Source organism: Lactuca serriola, chromosome 7 (assembly GCF_051521515.1).
Source record: "Lactuca serriola cultivar US96UC23 chromosome 7, Lser_US96UC23_V15, whole genome shotgun sequence".
NCBI lineage: Eukaryota > Viridiplantae > Streptophyta > Magnoliopsida > Asterales > Asteraceae > Lactuca > Lactuca serriola.
Window position 1 is genome coordinate 88,168,425 of NC_136414.1, and position 15,842 is coordinate 88,184,266.

The 15,842-nt window shown below is 35.4% G+C and overlaps 1 protein-coding gene and 1 long non-coding RNA gene across 9 annotated transcripts; one reads left to right on the forward strand and one right to left on the reverse strand.

Annotated features, from left to right (window-relative positions):
• Positions 1-4,518: 4,518 nt before the first annotated feature.
• On the forward strand, positions 4,519-5,797 carry LOC145063206 (uncharacterized). Of its 3 annotated transcripts, none has more exons than XR_013687878.1 (2): positions 4,519-4,969; positions 5,158-5,797. XR_013687878.1 is itself a non-coding variant. In XM_079010796.1 (2 exons), the coding sequence occupies exon 2, from the start codon at positions 5,137-5,139 to the stop codon at positions 5,539-5,541; it is 405 nt and encodes a 134-aa protein (XP_078866922.1). In that variant the 5' UTR covers positions 4,672-4,969; positions 5,050-5,136; the 3' UTR covers positions 5,542-5,797. The 3 variants fall into 3 exon arrangements, 2 of the variants coding, with proteins under 2 accessions (XP_078866922.1, XP_078866921.1); XM_079010796.1 differs by having other exon boundaries at positions 4,672-4,969; positions 5,050-5,797; XM_079010795.1 differs by having other exon boundaries at positions 4,672-4,969; positions 5,064-5,797.
• A 7,048-nt stretch (positions 5,798-12,845) lies between these two features.
• Positions 12,846-14,598, reverse strand: LOC145063294 (uncharacterized). Of its 6 annotated transcripts, none has more exons than XR_013687912.1 (4): positions 14,333-14,598; positions 14,150-14,214; positions 13,671-13,705; positions 12,846-13,466 (listed from the first exon to the last, which is right to left on the reverse strand). It is a non-coding gene; the product is annotated as an uncharacterized LOC145063294 (long non-coding RNA). The 6 variants fall into 6 exon arrangements; XR_013687911.1 differs by having other exon boundaries at positions 12,846-13,183; positions 13,305-13,705; XR_013687907.1 differs by having other exon boundaries at positions 12,846-13,705.
• Positions 14,599-15,842: the final 1,244 nt, after the last annotated feature.

Genomic DNA, 15,842 nt, shown 5'->3' on the forward strand with positions numbered 1-15,842 from the left:
GGTTCTTTGATACAAAAATAAAAAAAAACTTAAATCCACAACAAATTGTTGATTATAAGTGAAATTAGTGGCGATGGTGATTGTTGTTGTTGCGCCTGTTACTTGACGTGTTGCCCCTCATGGCTGACATGTATCCACCAGCTGCTTGCCACATGTCCAGCTCCCGTTCATATGTGTCCTTTCTTCTAGTTCATATGTGTCCTTTCTTCTAGAACTTTGCCACGGGTCACCATTTCGTGGCGTCATGTCATCGTGTCTCTTGGAGAGGGCGTCTAACTGACCATGCCACATGGCGCCACCAAGTGCTGCCACATCATTAGTCTAGGTAACTTCATGCAAATCTTTGGACGGCCATAACTTTCGCATACGAGCTTCGTTTTAGACGATCTTTATACCCCATAAATCCTCTCGACGAGCTCTACAACTTTCTTTATGGTTTCAACAGCTATTTCTCACTCAAACTAAAATTTGTATTTAGACTGGTTTAGACTGTTAAAGTTCATGCAAAGTTCATAATTCCTTCATGCAAACTCCGTTCTCAACTTCCTTTATATCGACGAGATCATATTCACTAGTTCTTCAACTCTTATTTAGAGTGTTTCGGTTAATAATCAACCGATTTGAATTTCTATTTTTGTGTCCGCACTGCTGCGACTTTTGAAAAATCATAACTTCCTCATACTAAGTCAGATTTGCACGTTCTCTATAGGCATGCTCTCATTTTACAATTACTACGACTTTCTTTTAGATTACTTAGTCTAATAAACAACCTATCTAAAATTCACTTTTTACGATGCACATAGTCGTGTCGATTTAATCGCGAAACTTTGAAGAAGCATAACTTCTTCATATGAAGTCGGATTCGAGCGTTCCTTATATCTACGAAATCCTTGTTACACCTACCACAACTTTTTATAATATTATTTAAACTAAATAACCTTCTATCAAAATCTTGTTTTATTGTTTATCGATAAATTCCTTAAACGACTTATAATATGCAGTTTGTGACACGCAAGAGCAGTGATCTCCCTATTCGATGGTTCAAATTATTATAATTATCATTTATTATATCTTGATTGTCTATCCCAAAGTTGCAGGCGTTAAAGTCGCCTAGGTAGTTCGTTTCTTCTTTAATAATCCCAGAGGCATGGAGGTTAGGAATATGATCTAGACTATATGTTTCACCGATTCACACGCCTTTCTTGAACCAGTCCTTCATAAACGTATTAGAATTGAGTATAATCGATATGAATTCTTTTTGATGCCTCTTCCCGTTTGTGTCGTTGTTAACTTGAGTGAAAGCCATGTTGCCTCTCACATCTGCGGAGTAAGATGGAACTCCATGAGAGGTGTTAGGATGCATGTGTTATCTTAGCGTGGTATGACGATGTGTGTTCTTGGTTGTGATTTTGAAGGGTTTTACGTTGATGTTTCAAAAATTTTACCTCCAATGTCTTGTCTCTGCACTTGATTCCTCGTAACTTTAACTCCGTTTCTTTGGCATCTTTGATGTCGGCATATCTGACGAAAGCAAAATTCCTTTTGTAATAGTCCTTCTTCAATCCAAATTATACATCCACTACATTCTTGTATCTGCTAAATGGTTCACACAAGTCCTCCTTTCTTGTACCTTCAGGGAATACCGACACGTAGTAGTTCGAGAGTTCTTTATTTTGTTGAGGTGTGTTACTGTTCTTCCGTCGTCGAACCTTCGTCCACTCTCTGTTCACTTGGTGACCTCTCATCTCCTTAGATAGCGTGTTTAGCATTCATTGACGCTTGTCACGAATCATATTTGTTTGTATTCTATAGAGGCTTTGGTTTATAACGACTGTAGAAAAATTAGATTGATTATAAGGAAAAATAATGTAGATAATTAACAAATTATAAACTTATCATTTTCATTCGAATTTAGATTAATTATAATAGCCATTAGATTTATTTTAATCTAGGGTCCATAAACGTTCCTACTCATATAAATTAATGTTATGATGAGATCTTATATATATATATATATATATATATATATATATATATATATATATATATATATATATATATACACACACACACACACACGAATCGTCCACGTGCAAGTGCTAAAATGCATGTTCAGTCCATATTTTTAAAAATTAACTTGGACCGTCCTTCCTTTGGTTAAAAGTTACACGTTTCATCCCTCATTAGTATAAATTTTTACGTTTCATCCCTTACGAGACATAAAACGACTATTATGCCCTTTTTGTATTTTTTTTCAAATAAATTAAAGTTATTATTGTTATTATTAATTCAAAAAAATAATAATAATAAGGCCCCACGTTCATAACCCAACATCCTCACCCTACCCACCCAATTGTTCCTTTTCACCCATATTCCTCCTTTTCACCCATTTTGTTGAGGTGTGTTGTTGTTCTTCCGTCGTCGAACCTCCGTCCACTCTCCATTCACTTGGTGACCTCTCATCTCCTTAGATAACATGTTTAACATTCATTAACGCTTGTCATGGATCATATTTGTTCGTATTCTATAGAGGCTTGGTTTATAGCGAGCATGGAAAAATTAGATCGATTATAAGGAAAACTAATGTAGATAATTAACAAATTATAAATTTATCATTTTCATTCGAATTTAGATGAATTGTAATAGCCATTAGATTTATTTTAATAAAGGGTCCATAAACGTTCCTACTCATAAATTAGTGTTATGATGAGATATTTTATATATATATATATATATATATATATATATATATATATATATATATATATATATATATATATATATATATAAGTCGTCCACGTGCAAGTGCTAAAATGCATGTTCAGTCCCCATTTTTAAAAATTAACTCTGACCGTCCCTCCTTTGGTTAAAAGTTGTACGCTTCATCGCTCATTAGTCTAAATTTGCACGTTTCATCCCTTACGAGACATATAACGACTATTACGCCCTTTTTATATTTCTTTTCCAAATAAATTAAAATTATTGTTGTTGTTATTAATTCAAAAATAAAAGAAAAAATAAGGCCCCACGTTCATAACCCAACATCCCCACCCACCCACCCACCCAATTGTTCATTTTCACCCATATTCCTTCTTTTTCTCTTAGTTATTGAAGAACCACCCAACACCACTTCCGGACAACCACCACTGGAGCACACCCCTTCAAGTTAAAATCTGGCCACCGAACAGAAAACTTCTAGAAACTCTTCCCCCTCTCTTCACGTGCAGAAATCCAAGCCTCGACCCCCACTAACCCTAAAGAAACCACCCGAATCTTCGACGATCCCCTCTCTTCCTGTTGTCACCTTTCTTTGAGGTTTGGGTGAGGAAGATGGCTGATCGAAAACCGAACCGATAGAGATGATGACGTGTAACCGAATTTCTCCCCCCGTCTCTTACACTTATATCTGCCCCGCTATCAGATCAATATGACCAATACCTCAAATTTATGGTTTCGAGTGGAGATAGAGGCGGTCAGACTTTTCTCTGCAAAGTATTTCCTCCCAAAGGTTTTCTTGATTTTCTTTGATTTGTGTTTATTGATCTGGGGTTTTTCCATTTGGGTTTTAATGAAAAAAAGTTGGTTTAAAGTGGTGGGTGATGGTTAGGATGGTCATGGAAGTTCGGGCCTTAGTGGAGGTGCTGGAGTGACCGAAAACAATGGAGGTGTTGGTGGTGGCCGGAAATAATGGGCATATTCACGTGGTGGTTTTTTTGAGAGAAAAGATAATCTTAGAAAAAGGGAAAATATAAAGATAAACAAGGTTGCTCGCATCTACACACTTGGTGGTGGCCGATGGTGGTTAAAGAGGGTATCGGTGGTGGTGTCTGAAAATCGAGCTACAGTGGTGATAGAAAAAAAAAAAAAAGACGAAGTTGGGAAAGGGAAGGGGGTGAACGGAGGGACGAAGGGTTGGAGCATGGATACTTATCAGATTTTTTAATTTTCTTTTTAATCTAAAAATAATAAATAAATAAAAGAAATTTTAAAAGTAAATAAATAAGGATAAAATTGTGTTTTTATGTCTAGAAGGATGAAACGTGCAAGTATTAAAATAACAATGGATGGTCCAACCTAATTTTTTAAAATAAGGATTGAAAGTTTATTTTTGCACCTCCATAAAGTACATCCGTATAATTTACTCATATATATATATATATATATATATATATATATATATAAAAGAAAATCAAAAAATATAAAAAATGGTAAATTGGTAATTTTATATGAAAATGTAATTTTTTTAAAGCATATACATCTTATTAAATTTTTAAAGATTGGATCAGAAATACAAACCTAACTAAACCATAGGACCAAAACTGTACTCTTTTATCTTATACACACAAACAAACAAAAGCAACATCCATTAATTATCAAAAGCAGAAAAAAGTTGTTTTAAATATAAAAATGTAATCTACTTAAAAGTAACTAAAACTAGGATAAAGTGATAAACACAAAAGAAGTTATCTTTATCTATTTCAGAAGCCCCAAATCAACGGCTGGATTTAACGATAAGACATGAGAGCAGCCATGCACCAGTGAGACGTAACCCATGTGATTCTTCCTTTATGCTGACGGGTACTGAAACTTACAGGTCCTCAAAACAGCCAAATAATCAGAGCTGGCAATCCCCTGTCGTCTTCCCCACCTCACTCCTATATGTAGACGCATCTCTCTCTCTTACACACAGAGAAACCCTGAAGCTTTGCTTCTCTTCTCTTTCTCTTGTTACTTTCAATTCGATCAAAAATTTCGAGCCAAAAAGGGCTCTGAAATGTATATGAAATTCTCATCCTTCAAGCTCTTGCTCATCGGTGGAGAGGTTGTTGAAGAAGAAGGCGAGTGGGAGAAGGAACGTTAACTTCTTCTCTTTTTTCTATTTCCCTTTTGGTCGTAATCTCGTAATCACCATTGTTGAAAAGCTTGAGATTGGAAGTTGGAACGTCTTTCTAGTCAATTACGAACAACGGTAAGTTTGTTTCTTGTTTTTTTTCGAAACAATTTGTCATTAATTTCGTATCGATTTTGATTTTTTTGACTGTTATAAAGTGTGCGTAGTGCAGATTCTTGATTGAGATTTCCGAATTGAGAGTTGTTTATTTTTTTTCTTCTCTGATTGGTTGATTTTGATATTGAATGACGGCGATAATGGTGAAGGATACGATTCTGATGTCTGGTATCGAAGCGAAATTAACGTCGGTGAAGGTGGACGGCGGTGGCGATGTTGAGTTTGTGAAATGCGAGTGCTGCGGGCTGACGGAGGAATGTACTCCGACGTATATCGCGACGGTGAGAGAGAACAATCAGGGGCGGTGGATTTGTGGACTTTGTACGGAGGCTGTGAAGGAGGAGATGGAGAGATCTTGTTCGGAGTCAGAGGAAGAAGCGTTGGATCGACATATGAGATTCTGTAAGAACTTCCGGTCGTCGGTGAGTTCGCCGCCGTCAAATCCAACGGAAGAACTCATCTCCGCCGTGAAACAGCTTCTTTTCAGAAGTTTGGATTCTCCAAGAGCCGGCGAGATCCACCACCACCGTTGAACCGGAAAATTCAAACTGCTACCGGTTTATCTTCATCATCTTCATTTGTTCGATTGAACAACTTTCGTTTTAGCTTTTAGATGATTGATCGATTATCAGTTATTAGGTATAAGCAATTACGAGGATCAAGCTTCAAAATTCCATAGTTTTGTGAAGTTAGAGTTATGAAACCTAATTTAAGCTTTGATATCCTGAAAATTTCCATGGATATTAAGTATTAAATGAGGAATAAATTTCTTGTTTATTGATCACATAACCATTTCCTTTTGCATAAAATCATAATTTACTCATTGTTTAGTAAAATTTGGACTTTTTTTGTATACTAATGTCTAATTCTTGTGGCCTTAAAAGTTTCTTGATATCTATTATTCCTTTGTGTGAAAAGGAAAAGAAAATAAAGGGAGTTTGTTACACTTGATGGAAAGTTTGATATTATTTGCTATAATGTCCTTTCACAAGTTGTTGTATTGGAAGTTTGTTGATGATGGCTTTTTGGCATATATATGTTGGAGGATTTTTGTTTATTGAGTTATTTTTAAATATGAAATGTCATTTTATGTTCTTAATTATATTAAATGAATGTGTTGATCTTCAATTTGAGATTTTTTTTTTTTTTTTGAATTTCTTTTGTTGAAAAAATGTTGTAAGTTAAAGGATGCTTGTTTTAGTATACTTTGTACATTTTTGTACACATTGATAAGTGTGAATAGATAGCATTTATTTATTTATTTGTGATAATGTTCAAAGGTTAAAAGATGTTGTGAACTTGTGATAACTGATAAGCATGTGAACATATATAGCTTGTATTGTTTTGTATTGTTTTCGTTCGAGGTTCTTCTTATCGTACCACCTCTCACAATGATAAGAATTGTTGATTTTTGCATTTTTTTTTTGTTATTTTAATGTGGATCAGTGGATGATACTATTTATATATTTTATTGTTAGTTGTCATTGTGTTTTATAAGACTATTTAAATCAATACACTAGGCAAGTTAATAAGTAGCCTAATCAATAAGAGTTCCACGAAATAATTTTGTTTAATCTGTTATATTTAATTATTATTTGTTAAATCTTATTTATACTAGAATAGTGTTAAAAAAAAAAAAACTTTTTTTGGGTTTATATTATATTATTCTCCGAAATATATCTGATCAATCGTAATTTAATATATATATGTTGGTTTAACTGTGGATTTGTTAGTTAAAGTAAATATATTGATAAAATAAAAAAATATTAAAATTCAATACTAGAATATAATGAAATATAGAAAATAATTCTTTTTTTTTTTTTTATGAAAACACACTGGAGAATAGGTATAAAATATGATCATCAATGTAAAATGATATTGTATTTTAATAAAGTAAAATTTTAAAGTATTATAGTAAAATAGCATAAGTTTGAAACGTTTTGTTAAAAGTGTCCTAACACACGTCTATGTTAATATTAAGCGAGATCACGAAACCACACATTTATATTTAAATGATTTTTCGAATACAAATTCTCTTAAAGTCAATATTGCATGTAAATACAAATATTTGGCAATACAAATTAATCATAACTTTTATTGATCAATGTTAGCTAAAAAAATCTTGATAAATTAATATTTTTAAAATTAAGCACACAATTGAATAAGTTATTTGAATTTTCACAAAGATTTAGTTTGAACATATTAACTATGTTGAAATCAACATTTTACCTAAGTCAACTAAACCCTTAAAATAATCACTCCATACCAAGATTAACTTAATCGAAGAAAGCTTAGTCCAATAGAAACTTGTTTAGCAAAATAACCTATTAAAAACCTAGACTTAATTTTGTGTTCTATTCATGTTTATTTTTCTTTCCTCAGCTGTAGTCAAAATCACCGGAACAAAACACTCTTTGGTTTTTAAATTTCAAATTGATAACATATTTTGATAATTACATTTTTCTTAAATAAATTAAATGGGAATGAAGGGGAATGACACTTGTCAATCAATGAGAAAAGATTTGGCACATAGAGATTTTTATTTATCAGTTTAATCCAATTGAATAAAACTTATCACAATAGAAACTTGTATAGCTAGGGATGAGCATAGGGGGTACCCGCCTCATTTGGCGAGAACCGGAACCGGAACCGGCGGTTCCTAGAAAGTTAGAACCGGAACCGGAACCGCTCTAGGCAGTTCTTAAATGTTTGGAACCAGTCCCGGAACCGGCGGTTCCGGTTCCGGGAACGGGTAACCCGGTTACATTAATTTTGTTAACTTTTGTCGATAAAACTGCAATTTAGTTCGATTCAAATCAAGTCAATTCGGATCAAAGACGGACAAAACCGGACCAATATATATTCTAAACTGGTCTAAGTAACACACATATTTATATGAGATAATATATATATATATATATATATATATATATATATATATATATATATATATATATTAACCGGTTCTGGCGGGTACCCAGCAGGTAGTGGTTCCGAAAAAACGAGAACCAGAACCGGAACCGCTTAAGGCAGTTCCAAAACTTTAGGAACCGGAACCGGAACCGCTTAAGGCAGTTCCGGTTCCAAAACCGGTAGTTCCGAGGTGGTTCCGGTTCCAAAAACGGATACCCGGTTCCGATGCTCATCCCTATGTATAACCCAAGGCCTTTTAAAAACCCTTACTCAATTTGCCCTATTCGTGTTTATCTTTCTTCTCTCTGTTGTTGTATCCAAAATAAAAAAAAAAATAAAAACATTCTCTTCAATTTTTTAATTTCAAATTGATAACATATTTTGATAATTACATTTTTTAAATAAATTAAATGAGAATTAAGGGGAAAGATGACACCTGCCAATCAATGAGAAAACATTACTAATATTCTAGAAAGGTATCAGTTGACACATAGGAATTTTTTTGGTGGTGGGGACTGAAATGGAAAAAGAATATTACAAAAACCAAGATTAAGGTTCTATCCTTATAACTCAATTGTCAGATGCGTCTACTCTTGAGTTTTAAGAAACCAAAGGAACGATCACCAACTTTGTTCGATTGCAATTCACGATCTTTAGCAGAAACATGCTCAAGATTCCAAAAGAAAAAGCAAGTTAAACAATAATAGGGTCATCAGATTCAAGAAAAAAAAAAACATATTATTATTATGTCAAAGTGAACTCACTCATATAGTTTTCTCCATGGAACGTATTTTATTAAATATTTCAGTCACATCTTAGGATCGAAATTGAGAACTGAAATAAGCTCAAATTCAATCTCCACTTCACATTTTGATCAACATTAAAACATGAAAATAAATTTTTTCATGTAAAGGTTATTTAGTTTTTCGTTTTATATAAACTATTTATAGAAACAGATTGAATCAAGCACATGTTAATAATGTGTGATCTTGTATATTTATAATTAAGAATACAACATACTCTCCTATAATCATGGAGAGATAAAGACATAAACAAATACATACTAATTAATACAAGATAATTATCAAATACAAGATCATTATCTATATGTAGAACGACGTGTTTCCAAACATTTGGCCCAGTCGGCATCGGAGTAACCAAGAATATTAGTGGAGTGAGGACGACTATAGGTGAGTCCAAAAGCAATACTTCCCTTGACATAGCGAAGGATAAGTTTGACAGATTGGAAGTGAGCAATCGTAGGAGCATGTAAGTACTGACTTGCTTGGTTGACAGCATAAGACAGATTAGGTCGTGTAATCGTAAGATATTGTAGAGCCCCAACAAGAGACCTATAAAGAGTAGGATCAGAGAACGGAGTACCATGAGGAGTGAACGTCTCATGAGTAGCAAGTGGAGTGGGAACAGGTTTGGACTCTAGAAGGTCAGCGCGAGTCAAAATGTCTTTAGCATATTTCGATTGATTGAGGAATAAACCATCATCGATATAGCTGACTTCTAACCCCAAAAAATAACTAAGATCGCCAAGGTCTTTGATAGCAAACTCTTGATGCAAACGATTAGTAAAAGAATGAATCACAGATTCCTGATTACCTGTAAGAATTAAATAATCCACGTATACTAGAAGATACATAAGACATGAGTCTCTAGAAAAAATGAACAAAGATGTGTCAGCTCGACTGCAAGTAAACCCATTGGCAAGAAGAAAAGAGCTAAGTCGATGAAACCATGCTCTAGGAGCATGTTTTAAGCCATATAAAGCTTTCGAAAGTTTGCATACATGATTCGGAAAACTAAAATTAACAAATCCTGGTGGTTGCTCCATATAAACTGTTTCATTTAGATGACCATGTAGAAAAGCGCTTTTAACATCTAGTTGATGAAGACGCCATCGATGCAAAACAGCTAAAGATAGAACAATTCTAACAGTGGAGGCTTTAACTACCGGGCTAAAAGTATAGGAGTAATCAACTCCATGAAGTTGAGAAAACCCTTGAGCAACAAGACGTGCTTTATACCGTTCAATAGAGCCATCAGAGTTGTATTTTATACGATAAACCCACTTGGAACCAACCACATTAGATCCAAGAGGTCGTGGAACTAAACTCCAAGTTTTGTTTTGATGTAGAGCCGCAATTTCATCACGCATTGCCATAAGCCACTGTGGATTTTTAGAAGCAGACTTGTATCCTTTGGGTTCTTTTGTAGAAATCAGCGAGGCATGTAAGGCATGCTGAGCAAGGAGACCAAAATCAGTAATATGGCGTGGCTTGAATATACCTGATTTGGAATGGGTAATCATATGATGAGATGCCGGTGGAGAAGTGTGTAGGTTGTCTGTGGTAGAGGCTGGTGGAGAAGACAAGTCGTCATCATCAGTCGTGTTGGATGGGGAATCGGAAGTAGGTGATGGATCCTCAGCAGATGGTGAATTGAGATGCGACATGGTTGCTGGAGCCCCAGAAGTGGAGTCACACACTTGACACGGAGTAGGTTGAACAGGCTCGTTAAGAGCAAAGGTGGACCGAGCATTCGTGGGTTTTGAAACCAACCCAGACGAGGTAGCAACAGTCGGCCTATCATCCAAAAAAGATGACAACTCTAAAAATGATAGATCTGTGTGAGGAAGAGAACCTTTGATGGGATAAGCGACCTCATTAAACCTTGCATGCCTTGTGATGTACACACGATACATAACCGGGTCCAAGCATTTGTATCCTTTATATTGAGTTTGATAACCAATAAAAACACAAGGAAAACTCCGTGGTGCCAATTTGTGAGCAGAGTAATCTCGTAAATAAGGATACACAAGGCAACCATAAGTTTTGAAATTACCATATTGTGGTATGCGTGAATAGAGAAGCTCGTAAGGAGACCGATTGTCCAGCTGTTTAGTGGGTAGGCGATTAATAATAAAGACTGCAGAACTAAACGCATCAACCCAATAAGATGTGGGAACGTGAGAATTGAACAACATAGCTAACCCGGTTTCAACAAGATGCCTATGTTTTCGTTCAGCACGACCATTTTGCTGAGGAGTGTATGGGCAAGAAATTTGATGAAATATTCCATTGTCTTCAAAAATTTTGCGAACAATGTTATTGACAAATTCTGTACCACCGTCACTTTGAAACACCTTGATGTGCCTAGAAAACTGTGTTTGAACAAGTTTAACAAAGGCGTTTAAGACAGCATAAAACCCATTTTTAGTTTTTAAGGGATAAAACTAGGTGAAGCGTGAGTAATCATCAACAAAAATAACATAATAAAGGTACCCATCAGACAGAATAGGAGCAGGTCCCCATAAATCACAATGAACGAGATCTAAAGTGTGTGTTGCACGTTTCGGATTGTTTTCAAAAGGTAAACGTTGTCCCTTTGAAAGTTGGCAAGATTCACATAAAATAGGTTTTGGTAAAATAGAAGTAACATTCAAAAGACCCAATCTGTTCAAAGAAGAAATAACATCAAACGAAGTGTGCCCTAATCTATTATGCCAAATTTCAAATGATGCTTTGCTAGAAACTCCAGAAAGTGTAACCAAAGCTGTTGGGCCATCTTTTAGAACATATAAACCATCTTCACACTTTCCTTGTGCTATCACTTGTTTGCTTGCCCTGTCCTGAATGTTAAAAAATGATTGAGAGAAAAGCACATCAACGGGGTGATCTAGAGTAAGTCTACTAATGGAAAGTAAATTTTTGGTTAATTTCGGAATAACCAAACATCTCATAGCAATAAGTTTTTAGAGATTTTATGAGAACCCATGTGAGAAATAGGGAGCTTTTCTCCATTACCAAAAGTAACTTGTAGATTACCCGTGTAGTGTTCTGGTGCAGTGACATTGGCAGGAGAGGATGTCATATGTGCAGTAGCTCCCGAATCAACATACCAATAAGGGCTTCCTTGAGTGACGTGGCACTAAGAATGAAAGGCTTGTGCTAAAGTCGAGTCTGTGGTGGATGCATTTGAGGCATATGTGTGCAAGCTAGGACAATAGGAGGCATAATGTCCATTGTTCTGGCAAAGCTGGCAGTGAGGGAGACGCCGACCCCCTCGACCTCTTCCACCATGACCACGGAAAGAAAATTGTTTTCTGCCACCTCGGGTGGGTGGTGCATGGTTTTGGGTTTGATGAGAAACAAACGCAGCAGGTGGTGTCATGGTCCCATGAAGAGTTTGCAGGAACAACTCGTGCCCCTCAGCCTGAGCAACAAGATCTCGAAAAACAGGTGATGAATTTGTAGTACGAATTGCAGTTGAAAAAGTTTCAAAGGAGGCCCCCAAACCACAGAGGAACCTATGAACTTTATACATGGGATCAACCGGTTGACCGATTGCAGCAAGTTGGACACAAAAGGTTTTGAATTTTCGACTATATTCAGAGACTGAGGAGGTACCTTTTGTCATGCTACGTAGAGAGTCACGTAACGAATGAATTCGTTCAACAAATAAATTGTTGTAAGCTTTTTCTAGAGCAGACCATATTGTATGAGCTGTGGAAAGACCAATAACTTCAGTGGCGGCCTCTTCGGTGAGAGAAGAATTAAGGAGAATCACAGCACGTTGATCCAAATCGTGCCAGGTTGTGTAATCTGGATTTGGATATTTTTTGCCTTCAACCTCTAAGTTTTCCGGTGGGGCAACTGTGGTGCCATCAATGTGAGAAGTGAGCTTCTGATAGGAAAACAGGGGGAGCATTTGATTTTTCCACAACAAGTAGTTGGTGGAGTTTAGTTTAATTGGTATCATATGGAGTAAGGTGTTCATGGGAAAGGTATTATCAGTTGAGGTAGACATGATGAATAAGAAGCAGAAGAAGAAGCGACAGGAGCTTAGGGTAGAAGAAAGAGGATCGAGAAGAAGGGAGGTGTATGTTAGGCTGATACCATATAGAAACAGATTGAATCAAGCACACGTTAATAGTGTGTGATCTTGTATATTTATAATTAAGAATACAACATACTCTCCTATAATCATGGAGAGATAAAGACAAACAAATACATACTAATCAATACAAGATCATTATCTAATACTATTCTACAAAACATTCTCTCTTTAACATTTTATCAAACACTTTAGGGAACACCCTAACTTTTTAAACATTTAAATATCTTTCCTGTACTATATATCATCTATTTCATTCACTAAAAATTAAATTAAATAGCAATTTATAAGTAGGGTCAGCTTATATGGAGTATGCCATCCATCCTCATCCAAATTGAAATCCAACATCCGTATCTACAAGATACAAAACATAATCCAGATATTCAATATATTGAAAAAACTCCCAAATTCCTATTCTCAGAAGATGTAAATTATTAATATATTAACAAAGAAAATTATAAGACTTGTATCATACATCTAAATTGAAAACTAACACCTGTTATTGGTATTTTCATCCTAGGTCTTGGATGGAGAAGAATAACCCTGAAGTCACCATCATCACCAAGCCCTTGTGAAATCCATCAAATTACCACAAATGATAAAAACTGAAAATTAAAATTTCCTTTTTCTTCTCTCCCTATAAATGAAAAATAATATAATACTAATAAATAATGACAACTGAAATCGCATCTCAATGACATATATTGTCGTTTAACTGTGTTATTGGAGCGGAATTAACAACTAAAACTCTAATGGTATAAAAAAGACACCTCAATCGAAAAAAATAATCATTAACTGTAAATGAAAGTTAGAAAAAATAATTTTAGGTTTGGGAGAGGACCTCCGATTGAATTCCAGATTTCTTGATTCTTCTACCTAAAGAACAGTGAAAACAAAATAAACCGATCTTGAGCAAAATCGTTCAAAATCAGTACAAATAACAAATTAGACCTTTTTCAGAAAGGCAATAAAGTAAAAAAACTGAACATGAAATTATGGGTGATGTGCTATATCTTTTCTCTAATAAGGGCCTTTCAGAATCAGAAATTATGAGTGAAATTGGTTTAATAACGACATAGAAATGGACGAAATATAAATCTCGACTACAAACCTAGCTCAATTTTGAGGCCACTATCATCGGGATCAGTAGACATAGAATAAAGTCAACCCTAATAAACCCAAAAACTGATGTTAAGATTGAAGTGGCCGCTACTTATGGTCAGAAGAAGGAGAAGAAAGGTTGGGCGAGAATGAAAAAGGAGACATCAGCTGACTGGATTGCATAATCAAAACACAAGAGGTACAGTTCTATAATCAAACCTGCAACTCGATGGTAGAGGAAATAGGAAATCGATCCATTAATCGTCGGCTATCAATCCTGGTACCTTAATTCAGAAAATAAACAAAAAGATTAATTCCAAGTAACATAAGAAGAAAAAAAACCTAGAGAGATTAGCTTATGCTTAACGAATAAAAAAATAACCTTGAAAACAACTTCATTACCACATATTCACTTATCGGGATACAGTGGTGGTGTAGCGAGGAATCCGAAAGAATTAATATCGCTTGAAGTGTGTAGTGAACATCTCATATTGACGGTGGCTTAGAGAGAGTGGTAAGAGGTTGTAATGGTGGAGGCCAGAAAAATGGTGAATCGGCAAAGAGAATGTTAAAGGGCTTCTTGGGGAAGGAAACGATGGTATGGGAAACATAACCAACAAAAGTGAGGCGGTGGTGGAGAGCAGTGGAGTACGGATGTCTTGATGCTGAGTTGACATATGCAACCTCTTAAGTAAGGCATGATGCGGTTCAGTGCGATTTTTGCACAAAAAAGAACCGAAAACCGCAACTTCGGTTTTTAAAGTTTAGAAACCGCACCGTTCGGTTTTTATGCGGTTCGGTTTTTGCAGTTTTTTTTTCGGTTTTTTCTTTGCGGTTTTTTGTCAGTTTTTTATTTGGTTTTTGTTTTGCCTTTTTACTAAAACTCAGGTAACTCAACAAGTTACTTTGACTCGAATGAGAAGTCTTAATCATTTTTTGAGAAACTTTATGTAGAGATGAGAAGTGCCAAAATTTTCATCCCCACCAATCTGCGACTCCTTAAAGATGTGAGTTAAAAGCCATAAACTTGACTCTCTTATATGAAATGTGAGAATAGTGAATGTTTTATCTCAAATGCGATGAGGGATACTCTTATAAGGCTGGAAAACTAAAGCCCAAATGATATCTTGGAGATGAACCAATACCACCACCTCTTGGTTTGAAATCAAATAACATAACCACTAATCCAATATGCTTCTAATGCTTGAATATAATACGAATTAAATATAATATTTGTTTCACAGGTATATACAGTAATAGAAATTAATGTATTTATCAAAATGATACTATCATTACTAGTACTCTTAATATTAAAATGTTAAAAAAAATATAATAACGTTATTTGTTCTTGTAAATATCACTATATATATTCCTCTGGTCCAATACTCTATTGCAACAAGCCCAAACTCCAGACCCAAAATAAGACTTAGCCCAAAAGTCCATAGTGAGGTAACACGGGGCGTACCTCCCTTGGTACGTTCAGCGTATTCACAGTGCAGATTTGGCCATCGGGGACACTGGAGCAGTACACGGGGCGTACAGGAATTACGCTCAGTGTACTCCATAGATTCACTCTTTCTACTCCTTTGGTCTTAATCAGTTAACACATTAACTCAAATCCCATATCTGGACTCCCTAAAGCCTCATACTCCATAAAGTCAGTGACTTTAAGCCTTTGCATGGCTGGAAAGGTCACAAGCACCCAAAAAACTCACTCCCTTATCTCAAAAAGCTCATAACACATGCATGGCTTGATTCCAACGACCAAGATTGGATTTTTATGACATTACACCACTAATATACTCAAAAGGAGTTGGTCCTAGTCTTTGGAACTCAAGATCTCATAAAGTCTCCACCTTTTTGGGACAAACCCCTAAAAGTCTCTTCTATGATGCACATAACAAAAGAGTGG

Excerpts from the sequence above, each read along its gene's own strand:
- LOC145063206 (XM_079010796.1), top strand. The coding sequence starts at position 5,137 with ATGACGGCGATAATGGTGAAGGATACGATTCTGATGTCTGGTATCGAA.